Below are 20,700 nucleotides of genomic sequence, written 5' to 3' on the forward strand. Positions count from 1 at the left end.
GAGTAAAAGGGGCAGCGACGAGACCAAATTACCGACCGGCTGCCTCATCGAGTTTAACGCAAAGTAGCTGCTACCACATCGTGTAGCGGGTGTAGATGATGTGGAATAGTAATAGAATAGTAATAGAATAGTAATAGCATAGAATAGCTATATAACAGCATAGAGTAGTATAGTAATAAAGAGTAGATTCATCAGGCTATTTACAAACATCTCACTCACTCGACTCCCTCCCACACCTCATCAGCTCGGTGTCGGACTCGCCCCGGCCTCTCCCGGCGGAGGCGGCGGACTGTTCTTCGCCAGCTCGTTATCAAGTCTCTCCTTGGCCCGGTACACTTTGCTCTGGATGTAGAAACTGCCGCCCTTCTCTTTGCTGTTCACGTTGAACAGGTGCTCGAACCGCTTCGCAACCTCCACCTGCTGCAGGTTTTGGGGCTCGACGTGCAGGATCCGACAGGCTTCTTCGACCGAGAGGCCGCCTTCTCTCGCGGCATTCGCGGTCTGTGTTGCGCTCGTGGCTGCGGCCTGTTTGTAGGCCTGGAAGAACGCCCGGCCAAAGACCTGCGCGCCGGTGACGATGACCTGTGCCAGAATTCGGTGGGCCTGTGTGTGTTAGGGTGTGTATAGTTGTATATATATATCATAGATATAGCTTACCATATCTCTTGTAGTTGTAGTTGTAGTGTAGTTTAGGTGTAGATGTCGCTCAACCTCCGGATCTCGTGGCAAAACACAAATCAACAAAGTAGAAGAAACAAGTGCTCAGTATTATACCCAGCACAAACTCAGCACGCGCTCTTCAACACAAATCGACTCTTCAATAAATATCAACAGACTCTCTGTTGCTGAACAAATCAAAGCCACTCAGTCAAAAGTCACCATCAGCAGCGAAAATTCGCGAATAAACGTCGAGTGGGAGGTTCGAATTAGAGTTTTCAGTGCGCTCAAACCGGGAATTGGTGGATTTCGCCTCGGAGCCCGGCTTCTGGAGATTTATCGCAGCTGCGCTTTCGGTCTGCAATTCTCTTTTGCTCTTTTTAGCAGTTCTTTATCGTATGTTTGTTGTTGTTTGTTCTTCTGTTCTTTATTTGGTGCAATTGGTATCGTTGGTTCGGCAATCACACTCAACTTCTATTCTGGGTCTCGTCGGATCCTTGTGCTGTTCCGTCGTCTGATCTGCATCAACCTCTGCCTCCCCAGAATCCTCTTCTTTCTATCCAGTCAATCCTAATATCTCCTACCTGCTCTCTATTCTAGTCTCTCTCAAATGGCTCAAATCAGCACCGACGAGCTCCGGGTCAAGTCCCTCATCTACGAAGGCGTAAGTCCTGTTATCGTCTCTTTTCACTCTCCCTCCGCCTTGTTCCTCAATTAATCCCCCTCTCTCTCCAGCTCGAGCGAAATCAGACTCTCCCGGTCTTTCTCACCAGCGTTAAAGTCGTCGGCGGCGTGCACACCCGTGACTCCCTTCTGCGAACTCACATCGACCCTCTGCTCGCCAAGCCATACACCACGACCACCCTCCTAAAAGCCGTCGACGAATCCACCCAGCGTCTGCGGTCGTTCGGCATCTTCAACTCCGTCGCCTTCGGTCTCGACGTCGCTCCCTCGGCCAAAAATGCAAACCTCAACTACATCCCTCTGGAAGGAACCCTTCTTCTCCAGGAGGCCTCGCGGATTAAAATCAAGACCGGCACCGACATCGGCAACGGTGACGTGAGCGCCTACGCAACCGGCTCCATCGCGAACCTCTTTGGCGGCGCAGAGACCCTCTCTGCCGACGCAAAAGTCGATAGCTTGAAGCAATCCTCCTACCTGCTCAACTACAACACCCCCATCAAAAACTCCAGCATGTGGTCCGCCGATTTCACCGGTCTTGTCACCACCAACGAGCGCGACTGGGCTTCGCACGAGGAGACCACCCGAGGCATCCGAGTCAAAGCTGTCGGACCCGGTGTCTTGGGCGGTGAGCAGGAGATCGGCTACGAGGCATTCATGAGAACCGTCGGCAATCTTCCTCGGCACGCCAGTACCAGCGTCCGCACTGGCTCCGGCGAGAGCTTCAAGTCTTCGGTCTTCAACCAGTTCTCGGTCGACAAGACCAACAGCATCGTGTTTCCCACCGAGGGTTATAAGCTCAAGCTGAGAACAGAAATTGCTGGGTTCGAGCCAAACAACAAGGGTGACGTGCAGTTCATGAAGGGCGAGGCTCAGAGCACGTTCGTCAAGAGTTTCTTCAACGAGAACATCACTCTTTCATTCGGTGCGCGTGGAGGTCTGCTTTGGAGCTTGCTTTCGAGCGGGAAGACTTATCTTCCTGATCGATTCTTCATCGGTGGACCAAACAGTGTTCGCGGATTCTACTTGAACAGACTGGGTCCTAGTGACGATGGTGAGTCGTATTCTTTTTATGTAGACTCAGCTTGTACAGTCCAGCTAACACAGTTTTTTTATCTCCTACAGAAGATTCCATCGGCGGCGAGGCCTTCCTATCCACTGGCGTCAGCTTGTTCTCCCGTTTCCCCAACATCGCAAAGGAGTCGCCATTACGTCTCCATCTCTTTGCCAACGCCGGAAGTCTTCTCGGCATCGACCGTCTCGACCCCTCTCGCACATTCAAAAAACTCGTGAGCGAGCCCTCAGTCTCGGCCGGTGTCGGTGTCATCTACGCCCACCCTGTCGCCCGATTCGAGCTCAACTTTACTCTCCCGATCGCTACCCGTGCTAGCGAGTTCCCGCGAAAGGGATTCCAGTGGGGATTGGGCATGTCTTTCTTGTAGAGTGTTTTAGATTGTTGTATTCCATATCGTCATCTGTCGGAACTGAAGTTTGTAAAGACAAACCCAACGGTTCGAAACGAGCCATTCTAATATTCGGCAACTGCTTGGTTAGTTGTAGCGCCGTTCTGATGCACTCATCTTGCAGACCAGCTCGTCATCTATCACTGATCTCTGCATAGTCGTTACTGTTGTATTTCTCAGTGGTTCTTCCTTTTTTGTGATTATTTCTTGCCCAGTTTTGGATTCCTAATGCATGATGAAGGATACAGTTGAAAGAAAAGTCACATGACTTTCATTACATAATCGTTGATCTCCCAACCAGAACACGAATGCGAGGCCAACTTTAAAAATGAAAAATAATTCGCAAAAAAGCTGACTCGGCGCGCCGGAAATTCATCATCTTTCATTGTTTCCAAGGAATTTCATTGTTTCCAAGGAAAGGGGGAATGGTCAGTGAATAATTGTTGTATATTCTTGGATATTCTGCTTCTGTTGTGCTTTATTTGATTTGCTTTGACGCACTGCGACTTGAGCAAGACAAACTACACTGAAAACAAAAGAGAATCGGCTTCTACCGGGAGACTCCACGACAGCAAAGATGGCATCACAAACTATGAGAATGGCGACGAGTCGGCGGATGAGCACGGCCATATTACAACGAGGAACTCTGCAGTCTCGACAATTGCAGCGCGGGGATATAATACGACAATACGCCTCGGCGGCAGCAGCAGCCTCGACTACCGCGGCAGCTGAAAACAAAAAGACGACGAGCAGCACGAGTGATAGCAAAGCTTCTACTACTACTCCGTCGACTAAAACCGCCGGTGCATCAGCGACAAAGTCCACGGACTCAAAAGCATCTCAGACGCTTCCACCACCAAAGGTCAAAGTCGTCCTGAAAGACTACGACCCGTACGAGAGCCTTGACCCCGACTTTCAAGATTCGAGCAAGTCTGTTGCCGACCTTGCGGGCGCGGCCTCGTGGAAGTCGGCGATCGTGCTGAAGTTTATGAATTTGTTGAAGATGGATATCGAGGAGAACCAGGCGGCGCCTGTCGCGGGTAGAATCTATGTCGATGTCTGCAAGATGCAGGCATATCATCCGCCAGAAGCTACCGAGTTCTCTGATTCTGCGGAATTTTTCTACAAGGGTATGTGACTTTGATTAATGCTGTCTGTTATCCATGTATACTGATAACGTTTTCATAATTCAGATCTGGGACTCACGCCGTCTCTCGCCCAATGGTTCCAAATAACCTCTCTGCACATGTGGATCATGCTCGTGCGCATGCGCGCTCTGCCCGAGAAATACGCGCCGGTATACGAGCAAGCGCTCGTCGACGGAATCTTCATCGACATTGAACGCATGCTCGTGTCCGACTACAAGATCAAGAGCGGTCGCATTATCAACAATACCATGAAAGAGCTCAATCTGCTGCTGCGCGGAAGCGTGTTGGCGTACGACGAGGCGTTGATGACGAACGATGCTGTGTTTAGCGCTGCTATCTGGAGGTAAGCTCAACTTATCTTCTCCTATTCTCATATTCTTCACCCCGGTGCTAACACTACTCTCAATCAGAAACATCTTCGGCGCGAAAAAGGAAATCGACATGAAACACGTCGCGACGCTCGTCAAGTACGCGCGCGCACATCTGTACGTGCTCGAAAAGATGTCTGACTTTGACTTTGCCGTCGGAAGATTCACCTTCCTTCCCCCCTGGCTCGATCAGAACCCGGACAACATCCTGCAGTACCAGCCGCCGCCTCTGCCGTCTAATAAGATTTTCCCTGGCTACGAATCCAAGTTCAGCAGAGATAACTAGGTGCGCTTTTATATAACTACATCTGTCTGTGTGTTTTTGTACGTTGAGGTTGGAAGATTGTGGGGGCATAAAAAGGTTGGAGAGCAAAAGTGGCGATTGAGGATCTTGATTGTACATAGGAAACAATTTGCACGAATCCAAAAATTACTTTACATAATTGTAAAAAGCTCTATTCTTTTGTAACATATGCTATGCATTACATATCTGGAGATGTCTACCGCCCGATGGTCCGCAGAGGCGCCTTGAGCGCCGTGGCAGCCACTCTTGGAGAATAATGCTTCTGCAGAAGGAACGTCTCCCACATATACGCCGCCTGAGGGTTACTAAGTTCAGGCGAGTCGATGTCAGCTCTATAAACGCCGTTCATAACGCGATCATCGGTCGAGAACAACGCTCCCAGTGCTCCGCTGCTGATATCTTTATCCCCCGCCGCCTTCGGTCCGACCTGCGAGGAATACTTGATACACAGGTTTTCGAGGATCTTCATCGCCGCAAATCCCGATTTTTCCGGGAAATGCAGCGACGTGAGCGCGAGCCGTTTCGCGAACGCGACCATGCGCTGGTTGTTGTTTGTGCCGGTTCCGAACGAGACGGTTTTGTAGTGCCGGTTGAAGAAAATCGCGTCAAAGCACTTGATGACCATCTCCATCTCCGTCGAGAGATTAACCCGCGCCTCGAGCTTTGACTTTGCAAACTCGTCGTCGCGCTTAAGCGGGTCAGCGAGCCGGAGCGACTTATTCGACTGCTCGATATCGCCGCTGAGTGATAACGGCATCAGGATCGCGTAGAGGTAGTTGATGAAGAACGAGAGATCGAGGCCGATACTCTCGCCTGCTTGGCCGGAAAGAAGCGTGAATGCGGTGACGATGCACAAAAGACCTTCGCGGATGGCGCCGGTTTTGATGGTTAGACTGCTCTCCTCTTGGTCTTCGTTGAGTTGGCGGTCGCGGACGAGTTCTTTGAGAACTTCGAGGAGGTCGCCGAATAGGTCGGCGTTGATTAGGTGAGCGAATCTAGAAAAATTGTTAGTAAAGGAAAATTGTTCTATGACAGAATAGTAAAACTTACTTGGCCAATCCTTCCAGGGTCGCGCCCATGAGACCACTAACGCGAAGTTTCAGGATTGTGAGATACGTCGAAAACACAGTCTTGAGCGTCTCAGACTGGTATCTCTCCGTTTCCTCCTTTGACGTCGCATGCTCGGCCTTCGCCAGCTCCTCCTCAATCTGCTTAATCTCCTTCGCCTGTTTTTTCTCCTTCTTTGTCCGATGAAGTCGATCCTTCTTCTTCATCTTCACCGGCTCCTTCGCCGCTCTATCCAGCCGCTCCATATCCAGCGTCGTAAGCTCCGTCAATAACCGCAAGTGCAAAAACGAATTCAGCACCACCTCGTCGACCTTATACTTGCGCCGCTTCATCATCCCCGTCATGATCTGCACCGCCTCCATCGACGCGTGCCCGCTCTCGTCCTCGTCAAACATCTGGATGATTGCATCAATGCACTTTCCAAACCCGGTGTCGTCGCCCGCGTCCTCGGGCTTGGCTGAGTGCAGATACGGATGGCCTTCTTGCAGAGGGTACCGTCTGCGGCCGAGGCGCTGGCATATGGTTTGGAGCAGGTCCGAGCGGAAATTGAAGTGCGGGACCGAGACTAGAAGGGTACACGCGCACGACAGAGCCGTGAGCGCGAGTTTGCGAATCGCGGGTGCCGCCTCGGGATTGAATAGACCTAAAAACCAATTTCATTAGCTCCCTCCGTATTTGCAAGCATTAGCAGATAGTAAACATACCTCCGACGATCTCTTTAAGACTGTCGACGTAGGATTTGTAGTTCAGCACAAGCGACTGCTCGAAATTCCGCAGCTTCTTGACTTCTTTCGACACCTTCTCCGCGCGTTCTGCATCGGTCAGGGGACGGATTCGGTAGCTGTGAAAGAAAAGAAAAATGACAAATTAGCTCGGCGGGTTCCATGGACAATATTGAGGAAGGAAGCATCTTACCCTGGGATGATGTCTCGGTACACTGCAAGCTGAGTTGCTAGAGCGAGTCTCTTGATCTTTGGATGCTTGTTTTTCTGGATCTCGAGAAGTTTTTTCAGATTCCCGACCTAAGAGAACACAACCGTGTTAGCTTCACTGTTGTCCACAAAGATATGAAATGAAAAGTACTCACGTTCTCCTCTGGATCTTCAATAAGTTCGCTGCCCAACTTTGACAGCTCTTCCTGCGCCAGTCTAATCCGATCCAACTCAGGAAGCTCAGGCTCCTCCTCCTCCTCCTCGTCCTCTCCCTCCCCGCTTTCCTCCTCACTTTCCTCATCCTCTTTCTTCGCTCTAGCTTCCCGCTCAGTAACAACCCGCTTGATCGCACCCGTCGCAGTCTTGATCGGCAACCGCTCAACAACATCCATCTGCTCTTTCACACCCCACGACCGGCCTTGTTTCTCATAATCTTGCTCCTCGTTCTCCGATCCTGATCCAAGATCATCATCGCCGTCCTCGTCGTCCGAGACATCCATACCCCCATCCTCCTCTCCACTCACCTCCTCGTCCTCATCCTGAGCGCTGACCTCTTTGCTAGTCCGTTGCACTTTTTCCCCCTTCCGTCGTTTACTCGACTGTCTCCCCCCGCCGCCGCCGTCGTCGTCGTCGACGACCGCCTCTTCAAACCCTTCTTGCCGTTGCTTTTGCCGCTACCACCACCACCGCCATTTCTGCTCTTAACATTCACTTTAGACGGCATTACTCTCCTTCCTCTATCCTTACTCAAGTAAAAAATATAATAATAAAGAATACCGACTGCTCCTCACACTTTCTTTGTGCTTTTCTCGAATAGCTGCTTGACTTTGAAAAAAATCCACCACCGCAAAAATAAAAAGTTTTTGCCTGGGAGTTTTGCTGGTGGTCGAGAGTTGCGGGTTAGGGCCGGTTGTTCTTCCGCCCTGGCTTTTACAATTACAAATGTAAAGGCAGATTTATGAGATCAAGAACGTATTTACAGAGTGAATTTGAATTAGATATTATTGCTAGAATCGATAGTCGTTGTAAATATACAGATTTGCGTTGTGTCATTATGAGATATATGTCTCCCGCATCACCACATACTCCCACTTCCTCTTATATCTACATCCCCCTGAGTTACATCCTAGAGCCCACAAAAGAAAGCTCAAGCGGCCTTTGCCTTTGCCTTCATCTCCGCCTTTCTCGACAAGTTCTTGAGCTCAAACGCTTCCAAAGCAGAGGACCGGCCCTCGTCTTCCTCTGCAGAAGAATACGTCGCCGCGCTGTGGTACACCTCGTCGTCCTCGTCGTCTTCGGCAAAGATGTCGTCGTCGTGGGCTGCTAGAGAAAAGTATCCTGAAAACCCGCCTTTGCCGATCGGAACTGGTCGGACGATGTATTCATCCTCTTTGCCCAGGCGCATGCTTCTGCTGCTCTTTCCGCCGCCGGGGTAATAAGCATCGACAGCGCCGTCGTCAGGACAGGCGACGTCCCAATCAATCCAGTCCTCATGCACCCTGCTCGCGTAGGCAAAATTATAATTGTCAAGCTCAAACGGCGCAGGACGGGTCATAACCAACATGGCGGTCAATTTCGCGCAGAACCTTGCAAAGCACTTTTCAAAGTCCATCACGGTCTTGACTGTCCGGCGCTTGACGTCTGCTTTCCAGTAATTGTGGAACTCAAACAATATGTAGGAGTGCAGGTCTAGCACTAACTTCCAGCAGCTTTCGACCTCCCTTGTGTTTCCATCCTTCTTATCTTCGGGTACAGACGAGTTCCGGTCAACCGGCGCAAGACTGAAAAAGAGCCACATGCGAAGCTGGCCGGTGGCGCACAGGCGCGCGATGAACGCGCAGACGTGGATCGACGCGAGCGCGGCGGGATACCAAGGCGTGGTGATCATGTCCATATGTATATCCGGCGATCTGGACTCGACCACGATCTGCGCTGCTCTCGACGGATGGTTAAGAACAAAGCTGTGGAACGCGATGATTCCGAACCGGCCGGTGCCGCGAAGATCGTCGGTAGGATCGAAACCTTGGAAACCGAGAGTGACCCAGTTGAACCCCGCGCGTGACTCGCGGGACATCAGAGGGGGTAACGACGATGGCCACGACTCGGCGGCGTGGACTGCATGCCATAGTTCGACAAACATGTCACTTGTGCTGAGGCTGGTAATCTCTAGGCTGCTGAATCTTGTTGTAGATTTTGGACTGTGTGAGGATGTCGCGGTGGTTGATTTTTCTGCTATTGTTGAGGAAGTTGTAGATATGTCTGAAGACGAAGGAAGCCAATCTGCGCGCTGAGCACAAGCAGCTCCCACCTCGTTCTCAAAGCACTTTACGAGTATATGGCTCTTAACCGCGTGCCGCTCCAAAAACACATACCCCGGCGACTCGAACGATATATCTTTTCTGCGGGACAGCGAGATCGTCACCGACGTCGCGAGATCAGAAGCAGTCATCACCGACGACGTCGTCGCAAACCGCTCGATCGTGTCAAGTTCCTCGTGCAGCGCGGTCGACAAATAGAGCTCGTTCGAGATCCGCCAGATCGACCGCCGACAGAGCCAGTCGTTGTACCGCAGTTTCCGAGTCAGTTCCGAGATCTGCGAGGCGGCGGCGGGCGCGTCGCGCGCAAGCGAGTTGTTGTAGTTTTGCGTGCGGGCGAGTGCGATTGCGCCCTGGCGAGCGAGTCTGTCGAGCGCGCTGAGGCCGACGAGGATATGCAGCACGCGTTTCCAGAGCTTGTAAGCCGAGATGACGACGACGGCGACAAAGATCTGTAGTTTTGCCGCATAGAATGAGCTTGATGATGATTGATTTCGTGATTTGCGCGCGGAGGTGGCGGGTTGGATTGTTGATGATGATCCGGATTGCGATTGCGAGAGAAGAAGGCGTTTGGCGGCGACTATTCTTAGAGAGATCACGTCGCCTAGAGACTGCGCGATGAAGACAAATATCTGCATCATCGTGAAAGCACAATCATAAGCAGCGATAGAAGTGAAAAGATGGCGAATGATTGAGAAAGGTCACAGCAGCATAGTGCTCGAATCAGTAGAGATGAACGAAGTTAGCTCTAGCTCGACGACCGCAATCAGGCAAGTCAAAAGTGTGATAGAGGTTATATTCTGATCTATTCTTCTTGCGTCTGTAATTGCTTTCCAAGTCTCTAAAGACACTGCTGAGAGTGACGATATCGCTAATATCTGTCAGCTCTCGCTTGCATGTGACACTGTAATTTACGTTCTGACAAATGTATTATGTAAACCCGATTTTCACTCAACCATCCAACAAAACAGCAAGCAAGCGATTAAACAATAATAATAAACAAAACAGATAAAACAACAGATCATTACCGGAATGCAAAACCAATTATTTTTCCCCCAGAATCTCTCCTATTCTCACGAGCTGATGCACAGCACCGACCGTTTGAGCACAACCGCCATGTCTCTGGCAATCCCCCATTTCCGCCCGCTCTCGTCCAGGATATCGCAAACCTCTGTGGCAACCTTCCTTAACAATCCATCGTTTTCCACGTCCCGGATACTGTCGTCGCCGGTGATGTAGTGCTCCGGTCGGCAGACTTCGACCTCGGTCCCGGCTATCTTGCCGTCCGGGTCGAAGAGCCCCGCAATCTCTTTAACTATCGTTCGCTCGTTCTCCGAGATTGCGCCGCCGCTCTCCGATACAGCGTCAATCACAGTCAGCCAAGCAATCGTGTACAGACATGCATCCCAAAAGGCCTGCAATTCGGTAGTGTCTCTTATTTCCTTGGACTTGTTCTGACTGCTGTCGCCGCCTTTCGTATTGAACGACAAGATGAATGTTCGCATATACTCGATAGCTCTGTAGAGTGCCTCATGGACATGCTTGCCATTACGGCCGAGTGTGCAAATCAAGTCTATCTGAAACTCATCTTTGAAATAAATATTCCCGAAAATGTCGGCCGCCGACCGGATCTCGCTCTGCCGCAGACGGCAGGTATGTAGCAGCGCCTCGCACCGTCGCAGCGGCACTTCGTCTTCCTTTGCTTTTCCCGCCGACCGGCGACAGACCAGAATCGACGACAGCTTCGCGAGCAAGTTGTCGACTTCTTCGCACGAAAGTGAGTTGAGCAGGATCTTTCCCTCGACTTCTCCGTGCTGCTGGCTCGCAGAGTCTGTAGAAACATACGACCTCTTTGACGCCTTTTCGCGTGCCATCATCCGGTAGTAGTCTAGGATTGCGTGCAGGAATATGCTCACTGTAAAGAGACCCACGTTTGCCGAGCCGCCGTCTAGATTTAATCGTGTCGAGGGCTTCATCGATGCCGCGGCCATGTGGAAATACCACTCTTCTGCGGTCTCTGCTTTCCAGAGTCGGTCAGAATCAGGAAGCGGCGGCTGGCCGAGCTCGTTCATCCACGACAGGCCGCAGCGGTTGTTGCCTTCGCTGGCGTTTCTTTGATCTTTGATCTGGTGGTATCGATACTGCTGCTGCTGAAAGAGAGGTTGCTGGCCGTACAGGAGAGAGACCATAGACATGAGATCAGAGCATGCCCAGTACAGTCTATGGCAGGTTTGTTTTGTGATCCACTGCTGCCAATCAGATGCCGATGAAGGGGACGGAGACTGTGAAGAGCCGCTTGCTTGCGACGAGTGACTATCTTTAGATAGCGGAGCTTCGGCGCCAAGCTGGGCCATAACAAAGTCGGCCACCTGGCAACTGAAATCATTCCAAGCAGAGATATTTTGCCGCAGTTTCGAGGCCGTGTCATCGAGATAAAGTCTGATGTTTCCAAAGTTGCCGCGCCAGACGTCAAAGAGATGGCAGAAGAACCTGGCCTGGAAGACTGAAAGCTGGCTCGAGTCCGAGTGCATGCTGTCAAACACTTTTGAGATGCGTGCGAGAGCCTTTTCGTTTGCCATCCTTAGCTGTACGGCGAGGTTGTCTTGGGACGAATGAGTTGCGCCGGTCATGAAGACGGTCAGGAGCAAGACACTGTCACAGATCGAGTCGAGAATGCTCTCTTCGTCTTGTGGTAGATTGGAAGCCATTGCCAGGAACCGGAACTCAAAGAAAGATCGGTGGATGATGGGAAGCACGGAGTCAACTTCGCGATTGAATGTGTCGAGGTAAGAGCACAAGACAGGAGTTTGCGGGATCAAAAGATGAAAGTCAAAGAACTCGCCGCAGAGCTGAGAGAGGTGAGAGACAAAGACAGTGCGGAGGTCGTCAGTGAAGATAGTTGAGTGTCTGGCTGACTCGGCAGAACTCATTGAAAGGGAAGGGGAGGTAGTGGAATTTTGGTCGTCGGCAAGAAACCCGCTCCAGGAGGCAGAAGCCGGCACGGTGTCGTCGTCGAGGACGATGGAGAGCTGGGGGGAGGGAGGCAAGACAGACTGGGGAAGAGGAGGAGGCATGAGTTCAAAGTCTGAGTGAGCTGCGTAGGTGGTTGAGATAGCCGAGGGTGTGAGGCCGCCTGCAGCGGAGACGGACTTGCGGTGGCTCTCCATGAGGTCGGATGGGCTCATGTAGGGAACGATAGGGTGGTGAGTAGGGGCGGCAAGGTCGTCGTCCAAGTCGTCTGCATCTTCGCCATCCAAGTGGTCGCTACAGCTGCTGTCTGCTCTGTCAAAGCGCGCGGCATGGTCAAAGGAGGCAGCAGGCTCGCTGTCGAAGGGGATTGTGATGGAGGCTATCTCGTCGATGAGGGAGATGGCAGGAGGCGAAGGCAGGGATTCAGCAAACTCGGAGTGGAGAGGAGGGGCGGAAGCAGCCAGGGCTTCGGCGGCGCCTTTGGAGGCGTTCTCGCTGCCGTTGTTGCTGAGAGGAGGAGAGGGAGGACATTGAGGCGGAGGAATTGATGCGGCGGAGGATTTCTGGCGAGGAGGGTAGGGCAGTTTCTTTGACCTCGGTTTGTGTTTTGTGCGCAGAGGCTTTCCGGAGAGCGCCGAGCGGGCGCAGTTTCTGATGTGTCGCTGGAGGATGTCCCTGGAGGAGAAGAGGTTAGCGGTTGGTAGGGGGGTAAGGAGGTGGATGGGTGGTGCGGTGGGGCCGAGGCAGCGGTGATGAGATGAGATGAGATGACGTACTTGCGGCCGAAGGAGTTGTGGCAGTAGGAGCAGTCGAAGGGGCGTTCCATTGTGTCTGGGAGGAGGTTAGGAATTATTCCGAGGGAATCAGAGAGGAAATAGAGGGAGGAGAGGGAGACATACGAGAGCGTTTGTGACGGACGAGGTGCTCGGAGCGTTTGAAGGACGCGCTGCATTGCGAGCAGGAGTAGGCCCGTTTGCGCCGGGCTGCTGGGGAGGGTTCGGCGGTAGACATGAGCAGAGTAGAAGAGAAGTAGAAGAGAAGTAGAGGATATGTTATGGGTATGTAACAAGAGAAGAAGAGAACAAGAGAAGAGCAGTTTGCTGGTGGCTGCACAGGCCACGAAAAGAATCTGGGAAAACGCGGGGGAGCCGCTCGCTGGAAGCTGCGGAAGCTCACGTGACGGAAGACTGAGTGCGGATTAAGGTTTAGCGTCTTGTTGACGGCTTCCCGCATTCATCCCGCCGGAGATCCCGATTAGGAAATTATTGGCAGCAATGCGGGGCAGTCACTTGCCCTGCCGGGACATCCCGAGCAGCCTTCCGACGGTCTTCCGTAGCGAGCATCCGTTGCTATTAATGTAATGGGTGCTATTAGATGCTGAAAATGAGTAAACAACTGAGAGTAAGTGAATAGAACAGACTAAGAACTATTCCTCAACTATTATTCAAACCCAGCGGACTGATTCTCGGGATTCACGGATTCAGTGCTCGAAGAAGCTGCGAACCTTCGCGCGAGTGCCGGCATTTTGATATTACTAATACAGTTCATAAGCATTAACTAATGCATTACTCATCACTTCTCCTCAAAGTCCATCGCCGTCTCCTCGACGCGCATCTGCTGCGACGCGCCAATCCACGCGCTCATCCCGGCTCGCGTCGCTTTTCCTTCTTCTTTTGGTTTCGTGGATCCTGATTGCTGTTTCTCGTCATCTCCACCGTCGTCTTCGTCGCCGTCGGACCGGTCGCTTTCGGAGCCCCATAGCAGCTTGTCCATCTCCGCCTCCATCCCGGTCGCTGTCTTCTTCAGCAGGAGAATCAGTACTCGTCCGTAGATTGCGTATTGCTTGTAGTCTGTAGTCATCTGTGGTTTCATGTCTTCTTCATCTTCTTCGTCTTCTTCACTGCTGGCCGAGACTTCTTCTCCCTCCTGCTGACCTCCATCTCCATCTTCCTCTCCAACTTCGTTTCCATCGCCCTCTCCATCCAGATCAATGATCCTCCTCTTCCTGCTACTTCTCTTCTGCCGCGGCCTCCTCTTCTGCGACGCCACCTTCAGCTCCTTCATAATCAACCTGCTCGTGCTCTCGTCATTCCGCAAAAACATCTTGCACGCCCACCCCTCCTTCCGATTCGTAACATAGTCTCCCTTTCCCCCTTCAACCCTTCCCAACTCATACTTGACCCCTTCACTCTCCCTCTCGCCATCTCCACCACCATTCTCGTCCCCACCGCTCCCTCTGCTTAGCCCATCGAGAGTCAGCTGCCGCTGCCGCTCATCACCTCTGATCGCATTCGCCATATCCCCCGCGCCCATCTTCCCCGCTCCAGCCGTCGTATCCCGCAGCCGCATAAACACAAGCGGTTTCACCGCCTCAATCACCGAATGCAACCGCGTCGCCGACGATGTCTGCACCGACGCCGGCCCGCAAAAGTACGCGATCTCACTCGCGTCCGCGACGTGCGCCCGTACGAGAATCGTCTGGTGCTCGGTCAATCTCAGGTATCGTCGACTATTCCACCGTTAGCATATCTTAATCATCCTGTCTTCTTCTTTTTTGCATATACCTACATGAATGGCATCGTCCTTGCGCAGATCCTATTCACGTCCACCTCGCGGTCAACCAAACTACATCAAAATCTGAGCCGCACCAAACTCTGCTCGTTCTACTCATTCTGGTGATTACCATAAAGAACGTCGTATATTCTACAAATATCTACAAACCAAACCAAATCCACCCCAATTCATGCTAAATAAACAAAATACCCCTCTACCCCAGAAATAACCACAATCTATCGTATACACAAACACCTATATGCACGCGCTCCACCTCTCATACACTATCTCACATCTATCCTGCTCATCGTCGAAATCCAAGCACTAACCGCGGAGACGCGTGATTGGCAGTATGGAAATACGACTCGCACGCCTCCGCTAAATCAAGCGCGTTTTCGTAAAACTCCGGCACTATTTTCCCTCATTAGCAAATCAGTCCTAAATCACACATGACAGAGCAACAACTCACTTGAATATCCAATCTCAGTCAGCACAGAGCGCACGCTAAACAACTGCACTTCCGGTAACGCCCGCGGCGGCTCATTCAATCTCTCTTCCGCCTGCGCGCGCTTTGCTTCCATCATCTTGCGCTTCGACCGTCCTGATCCCGCTATTGAACTGTAAAACGAACTCCGCGAACTTGCTGTCCCTTCGCGGTCGCGCGATGACGACCACGACATTGAAGACGAGGAGGAAACATTTCGTTGCTCTCGTCGTAAGGAAGGTTGGCTTGCGTGGTGACGTAGTTGTCTTGTTGATGCTGACGTGCTTGTCGAAGACTGCGTCGGTCGCGTCTTTGTAGGATTTATCGACGGCGACGGCTGATGCAACACAAGCGGCTGCTGCTTCCCCGCAAAACTAGCCGTTGGCGATAAAGGCTGTCCTGTCCCACGCGAATACGTCAGCGACGTCGACGACGACGACGACGCGAGCCAAGTCGGCTGTCGTTGTCGCGCCAGTCCCGCGGCTGAAGCAGGGAGCGGTAACGAAGGCGGTGACGAGGCAGGCGACATTGGGATCGTTGCTGACGGGGCGAATGTCAGAGGCGAGACGCTGTGTTCGCCTGGTGAGAAGGAGTGCGAGTGTGTGTGTCGTTTCTGCAGTTGTTGGACGTGCGGGTTCGTTGTTGCCTGATTCTGTGGCTTTGCAGTAACTGTAGTGGTGCTTGCGGTCGTGGTCGTGGTACTCGGTGATTTCTTCTTTGGTGTCGAATCCGGCGTCATAAGACCGCTCACGATCTTTGCTCTCTGCGGATGCGCAATCGGCGTCGTCGGTCGCGCTATACTTCTACCTGCGTCCGCAACGCTGCCTGTATCTCGAGCGATTCTAGCACTAGCACCAGCAGCAGCAGCGCGGCCTGATATCCCAACCTGAACGCTCTTGCTGCGACTATGTCTCGGTCGCGCAGCAGCACTGGACAACCTCTTGCTTTCAACAGGCTCGTCGAACTCGATCGGCGCAAAATACTCAGACGTGCCCGCGCCGGCAAACAAGAATGGCAGGTATCCAGAGGTCGGGCGCGGAGCCATCAGACGACGAAGAGAGAGTTGAGCAATCTCAGGAGCGTGCGCGGCGTTGAGCGTCTAGATCCTGCTCGCCAGTGATTGTCTGTGTTCCTGGCAGACTGGTGAACTGGGTGGATCTGTTATCGTCGAGAGAAGAGGGGAGAGGTGTTGGAGGTGTTGAATGGATTGTGCTCGTGCAGTGGCGCATTCGGTCTGGAATCCACGTCTTCAACGTCTTTGAGCAGACAACCAAATCAGCACAATTAAACACACAAAGCCACCTTTTTAAAATAAACAATCAAGCCAGACAAGGAATTAGAAAAATACAATGCACTTGCTTTGAGCAATTGCTAGAATCTACACTTCTCCCGAGGAAAGATAAACGAAACCAATCCAGCCACTGAAAAGGCTAAAAAGAGACATTCATTCCCGCCGCGCCGCAGCCGAGCACGCGTCTTCTGCGCGTCGTTTCGTTCTTTTCTGTTAAAAGTAGGTTGATACACAATAGTGCATCAATGTAATTACATGTATTAAGAGTATTAAACTGTACAAACCGGGAGAAAAGAAGACGGGCGCCAAAAATACAAAAAAAAGAACCATAGAGAGAAGGGTTTCCGAAGAAGTAAGAATCATGATCCAAAAAACCTTGAGCTCTGCCAGCAATAGTACGCAAATGAAGTGCAAAAAAAAAGGAAAAAAAACTTAATACAGAACAACCGAGCAACTGAACTCCCGCGCGTTGGAGAGGAACTTGTGCGTGGCAGTGTAATGATAGTAAATCCCGCCCAAGACCGCGACGTGCCACAGATTATGCGACGCGCCGATCCAGTCAAAGATCGAGCCCGGCAAAAGCCGCTCGGGGAAAAGAAAGCCGTAGACGACGACGCCGGTGAGATAGCACAGCAGGCTTTTCGTGATTGGCAGGTAAAACCACAACGTGTTCATGATTCCGCGCGTCCACGACAGATGAATAAGCGCGAGCCCTCCCGAGAGCGCGAGACAGACAAAGAAGGAGATGCGCAGCCAGCGGTTTTCGGCGCGGTCAAAGGCCGGGTGCCATGCAAACACCACGCCGGCGACACCAAGAGCAGCGGTCGTGCCCATGTAGAGCGCGCGCGCGCTGGGCTGGCAGTAAAAAGATGTGTACTGCGTCGTCAGGATCGAGCAGGCGATCAGGATCGAGATCCCGGTGTAGTCCACGCATGCGAAGCGGCGCTTGTCGCTCAGGCTGCCGATGCTGTTGAATGTATGCCAGATTGTTGAGGTCAGCAGGCACTTGAGCGCTGCAAACAGAAAGATGCCAAACACGATCCGGTCGTAGGTCGACATGGTCGCAAAGAGTGGCGTCGCGGGGTAGTAATACAATGCGACCGCGAGCATCATGATGAATCCTCCGCCGTGGGTCCAGATATTACAGGTCTCGTTGTGGATCTTGAACATGCTCAGTATACACTCGGTGTAGGTAGCGCAGAACCGGTACCCGCGGCAGATATACGGGTTGTCGCGCCACTGCAGCGGAAGCTCTTCGTACGTGATTAATCGATACCGCGCAATCTTGAGCGCGGCCTCGATACTGCGGTCAAACACGTTCACACCCTCGCTCAGCTTCGAGTCAATCGCGTGGACAGTCGAGTAGCACTGCGCCTCCAGGTCCGTCAGCTTCTGCTCCAAAAACCGCATGCCGGCCGCCACCGAGCTCGGAAGTGAGCCCTTCGACACCCACGACTCGGTATACCGCTTCTCAAGAATAGCCACAACCGCCTCGCCCCTTCGCCAGCTCTCGCCAATCACTTCGCCCCCGTTCAGCAGCCGGCCGCACGCCTCCCGTACAGAGACCAGAGTCTCATGCGCGTTGTTTAATGACTCGTCCAGACGCGTGAGTGTGCCTGCGCCGTAGGACTCGAGGGCCTCGAGTCTTTGCTCGAGATGACTGAGAAATAAGTCGAGCTAGAAGAATCGGGTCAGAGCCTGTCTTGAAGTTCAGTAATTAGATATATTCACCTTGAGCAACACGAGCTCCTCAATAGACTCAGGGTCCAGCGAAGACTTTTTCGAGTGTGAGTGAAACGAATGACGCCGCGACGACGCGCCAGACGCCGGCGCCGAAAGCTGGCATGTCGTTTCGCGGCCGCTGCTGGTGCTGCTGGTGCTGCTTGTCCGGCTGGCACTGCTGCTGTTGTTGTCGGTCTGTCGTGTATGAGACCGCAGCCTTCGCTGCTGCCCGTCTTTCTCGTCCGCCACCTCCTCCTTGAGCCGCGACGCCGTGCTTTCCAAAAGCGCACCGACCTCTGTCGCCTTCGCCATCATCACCAAAAACTGCGTGCAGGGGAAAATAGGAGAGGCACCGGAAGTTGAGAGCCCAAAGTCAGAAAGTCCGCGCGAGAGGCGAGAACGGGCCCGATGGCTCGACATCGATTGGCAAAAGCTGCCCAAAACCCTAATTTTTGTTGGGCGCGCAGATTTTTAGAGTTTTCTGGCGGTCGGCTGACCCCTGAATTTAAGGTTCTCGCGCACATGACTTGGATCTGGAAATCGGTTCCGGGTGCTGAATGCAGAAGAGCTCAGGTCTGCTCTGCGGGTGTCTGCGGGCGTCGTCGCGGGTGGCTGCTGGTGGTGGAGGAAGACGAGGGAGTGGCAGCACGGCGAGTCTTCTTGGGCTCTTTGCTCTTGCTCTTGCTTGGTGGGTATATCCACGACCGCAGCCAGACCATGATAAGATAGTATGCCGCCGAACTGCCAAACTCCAAAGCACAGTGATAGATCATCGTCTCGAGCATACCCTTCCAGTTTCCGAGCTCGAAAATATTGTAGACGCCGTCGGTCGGAAGGCCGCGCGATTTGAGCACGAAGCGAGCCAGGTAGCGGTAGTAGATTATGTTCAGAGGCGCCTTGTACACGGTTGCCAAAAGGTACTGGATCGACGACATGTTCACGACCGATATCGCGTGCCCGAAATAGCCAAAGCCGACAGGTCTGCGCCAGTTTAATACCTTTGTGAACAGAAACGACGAGATGGCTTCTTCAGCGAGGCCGAGCGGGACGAGGATGAACAGGTCGAGTCGGCGGAAGAGGAGGATGTCTGACCATGTCTGTCGGGCTGTAGCTAGTGATGGGAGAAGTTGATAGTACGGAGCAAGGTCCATGCTCTGAAGAACACTGTGCTCAAAGAGAGGGTAGCGAAACGTCCAATTAATCGCTTTGAGCCTGGGTGGAAGTCGACTGTCAGCGCGCTGCCTGCCACACAGCAATCAAAGATAAGCAAGCACTTACAAGGCGTCTCCAACAATCGACAAAATCGCTGAGATCCGACCTTTCGCATACTCGGTCGAACTCATGCTCGGAACCAGCGTCGCCGTGCACTCATGGACCATGTCCGCAAACGTGCCCGCAAACATCTGTGTCCAGCTCCTGCTCGCGCGGCCAGCTGCAATACTGCTGAGTACAGTTGCTTTCGAATCCCTAAATACTGCACGCAATCGAAAAAGTCTTGAAATCGGCTGGTCCAGAATGTAGAGCAGACCCGTGAACGGGAGCTGCAGCACGAGCGCGCACGAGTCCGCCAGCTCTCTGTTCTGCTTCTCCGTGAGGCTCTTGAACTTTGCAATGTCTTCATTTCTGCCCGGCTCCATCAGATTGATCGCCGCAGACATAGCCTCTATACGGCCTGCGCGGAGAAGATTGTTTTGCGCCGTGATCAGCTCGCGATTGCGAAAGATCATGCGCACAATGTCGGGATCCATTTGATCGGGGTCGACGCTGCGCTCGGACTGCGGGCGGACCGAGTTCTGGCGGCCGAGCGCTAGCCGCTGCAGACGTGGAGAAATCATTTGAATCTGGTCTCCGTTTCTTTTGCTGTATTGGTTGAGAGGGATTGTGGTGAGTTTGGATCCAGGACGATGGCAGAACGAACGTGAAGCGTGTGGAAAGTGCATTGTTTGTTCTACGAACTTTAAGTCTTAGCGAGGAGATGAGGCGGAAGGGCAATCGTCTCATTCATGAACCATCAGCTGGAGATCTTTATCAGCGCAGACTATCAACTGTCTGAGGTTTTTCATACAATCATGCACTGCAAGCTGATAGTTGCTGTCTAGTTGCGAGACTGTTGGATGAGTTGTATAACGGGGCTTGGACTGTGTCCTGTGGTTAGTTATGGGCAAACAAGACGCAAATATGGGATTTGGGATATGACTAGAACAGGTGGGATGTTATTATGCATGGCAGTCATTTTCTTGGTTGACCATGATATTCTGTGAGGTTGTGAAATAAGTCTGAGCAGTTAAAGCGATGATAGGCAGTCGAGGATGGCTGTGGTAATGTTTCTGTCTCGATGCTTCTCAGACTCAATAGCTATAGAGCGATGGTTCGTCTGTTATGACCCGTTAGATCCTGTTCAGTATCGTCTGAATATTTGGTCAACTACGCAGAAGTTCGTCGCAGTACCTGTCTGATTGTGCATGCGTACCTATGCTGTATGTTAGTCCAAGCTCTGGTGCCACTCTGTCAAAGCATATGATACCCATCTGTAGTAGACCGTTCGTAGCGTTCTTGGTCGTGTTTTGGTCCAATACAGTGCTTTCTTACTTCCATGAGGTTTGTATGAAGTTCAATGAGATGATATGCGGTGGTCTATGTGAGATCTTGCTGTTTACTGTTACACGAGAAGAAACGGCCTACCACGCACACCGCCAAAACAGAGACTATCTGCCCTCCATCAACAACTGCTCAGTGATCTTCTT

The 20,700-nt window shown here is 52.3% G+C and overlaps 10 protein-coding genes across 10 annotated transcripts; 2 read left to right on the top strand and 8 right to left on the bottom strand.

Moving 5' to 3' along the window:
* Positions 1 to 44: 44 nt before the first annotated feature.
* BZA70DRAFT_126878 (Pam16-domain-containing protein) lies at positions 45 to 992 on the bottom strand. The gene is made up of 2 exons (XM_064909540.1): positions 658 to 992; positions 45 to 603 (listed from the first exon to the last, which is right to left on the bottom strand). Exons 1-2 carry the CDS (start codon positions 658 to 660, stop codon positions 241 to 243), a joined length of 366 nt encoding a protein of 121 aa, XP_064769239.1. The 5' UTR covers positions 661 to 992; the 3' UTR covers positions 45 to 240.
* A 1-nt stretch (position 993) lies between these two features.
* On the top strand, positions 994 to 3,079 carry BZA70DRAFT_126904 (surface antigen-domain-containing protein). The gene is made up of 3 exons (XM_064909541.1): positions 994 to 1,321; positions 1,393 to 2,392; positions 2,464 to 3,079. The coding sequence occupies exons 1-3, from the start codon at positions 1,268 to 1,270 to the stop codon at positions 2,778 to 2,780; spliced, it is 1,371 nt and encodes a 456-aa protein (XP_064769240.1). The 5' UTR covers positions 994 to 1,267; the 3' UTR covers positions 2,781 to 3,079.
* Positions 3,080 to 3,399: 320 nt separating this feature from the next.
* On the top strand, positions 3,400 to 4,603 carry BZA70DRAFT_288592 (ubiquinol-cytochrome C chaperone-domain-containing protein; the record flags this gene model as incomplete). The annotated part of the gene is made up of 3 exons (XM_064914048.1): positions 3,400 to 3,931; positions 3,995 to 4,292; positions 4,360 to 4,603. The coding sequence occupies 3 exons, from the start codon at positions 3,400 to 3,402 to the stop codon at positions 4,601 to 4,603; spliced, it is 1,074 nt and encodes a 357-aa protein (XP_064769241.1).
* Positions 4,604 to 4,768: 165 nt separating this feature from the next.
* On the bottom strand, positions 4,769 to 7,459 carry BZA70DRAFT_294502 (nucleolar complex-associated protein-domain-containing protein). Its single transcript, XM_064914447.1, has 5 exons — positions 6,777 to 7,459; positions 6,605 to 6,711; positions 6,394 to 6,530; positions 5,672 to 6,332; positions 4,769 to 5,616 (listed from the first exon to the last, which is right to left on the bottom strand). Exons 1-5 carry the CDS (start codon positions 7,119 to 7,121, stop codon positions 4,818 to 4,820), a joined length of 2,049 nt encoding a protein of 682 aa, XP_064769242.1. The 5' UTR covers positions 7,122 to 7,459; the 3' UTR covers positions 4,769 to 4,817.
* A 146-nt stretch (positions 7,460 to 7,605) lies between these two features.
* On the bottom strand, positions 7,606 to 9,802 carry BZA70DRAFT_276033 (ELMO/CED-12 family-domain-containing protein). The gene has a single exon (XM_064912240.1). It carries the CDS (start codon positions 9,575 to 9,577, stop codon positions 7,769 to 7,771), a length of 1,809 nt encoding a protein of 602 aa, XP_064769243.1. The 5' UTR covers positions 9,578 to 9,802; the 3' UTR covers positions 7,606 to 7,768.
* BZA70DRAFT_276034 (uncharacterized protein) lies at positions 9,803 to 13,010 on the bottom strand. The gene is made up of 3 exons (XM_064912241.1): positions 12,806 to 13,010; positions 12,683 to 12,737; positions 9,803 to 12,581 (listed from the first exon to the last, which is right to left on the bottom strand). The coding sequence occupies exons 1-3, from the start codon at positions 12,915 to 12,917 to the stop codon at positions 10,010 to 10,012; spliced, it is 2,739 nt and encodes a 912-aa protein (XP_064769244.1). The 5' UTR covers positions 12,918 to 13,010; the 3' UTR covers positions 9,803 to 10,009.
* Positions 13,011 to 13,290: 280 nt separating this feature from the next.
* BZA70DRAFT_276036 (uncharacterized protein) lies at positions 13,291 to 14,515 on the bottom strand. Its single transcript, XM_064912242.1, has 2 exons — positions 14,475 to 14,515; positions 13,291 to 14,415 (listed from the first exon to the last, which is right to left on the bottom strand). The coding sequence occupies exons 1-2, from the start codon at positions 14,483 to 14,485 to the stop codon at positions 13,479 to 13,481; spliced, it is 948 nt and encodes a 315-aa protein (XP_064769245.1). The 5' UTR covers positions 14,486 to 14,515; the 3' UTR covers positions 13,291 to 13,478.
* Positions 14,516 to 14,537: 22 nt separating this feature from the next.
* Positions 14,538 to 16,329, bottom strand: BZA70DRAFT_127023 (uncharacterized protein). The gene is made up of 2 exons (XM_064909544.1): positions 14,929 to 16,329; positions 14,538 to 14,870 (listed from the first exon to the last, which is right to left on the bottom strand). The coding sequence occupies exons 1-2, from the start codon at positions 15,986 to 15,988 to the stop codon at positions 14,764 to 14,766; spliced, it is 1,167 nt and encodes a 388-aa protein (XP_064769246.1). The 5' UTR covers positions 15,989 to 16,329; the 3' UTR covers positions 14,538 to 14,763.
* A 337-nt stretch (positions 16,330 to 16,666) lies between these two features.
* On the bottom strand, positions 16,667 to 18,268 carry BZA70DRAFT_298939 (hemolysin-III related-domain-containing protein; the record flags this gene model as incomplete). Its single annotated transcript, XM_064914637.1, has 2 exons — positions 16,667 to 17,911; positions 17,966 to 18,268. 2 exons carry the CDS (start codon positions 18,266 to 18,268, stop codon positions 16,667 to 16,669), a joined length of 1,548 nt encoding a protein of 515 aa, XP_064769247.1.
* Positions 18,269 to 18,525: 257 nt separating this feature from the next.
* Positions 18,526 to 19,896, bottom strand: BZA70DRAFT_266541 (uncharacterized protein; the record flags this gene model as incomplete). Its single annotated transcript, XM_064911034.1, has 2 exons — positions 18,526 to 19,198; positions 19,235 to 19,896. The coding sequence occupies 2 exons, from the start codon at positions 19,894 to 19,896 to the stop codon at positions 18,526 to 18,528; spliced, it is 1,335 nt and encodes a 444-aa protein (XP_064769248.1).
* Between the last annotated feature and the right edge of the window lie 804 nt (positions 19,897 to 20,700).

Source organism: Myxozyma melibiosi, assembly GCF_037950935.1.
Source record: "Myxozyma melibiosi strain Phaff 52-87 chromosome Unknown BZA70scaffold_3, whole genome shotgun sequence".
NCBI classification, from domain to species: domain Eukaryota; kingdom Fungi; phylum Ascomycota; class Lipomycetes; order Lipomycetales; family Lipomycetaceae; genus Myxozyma; species Myxozyma melibiosi.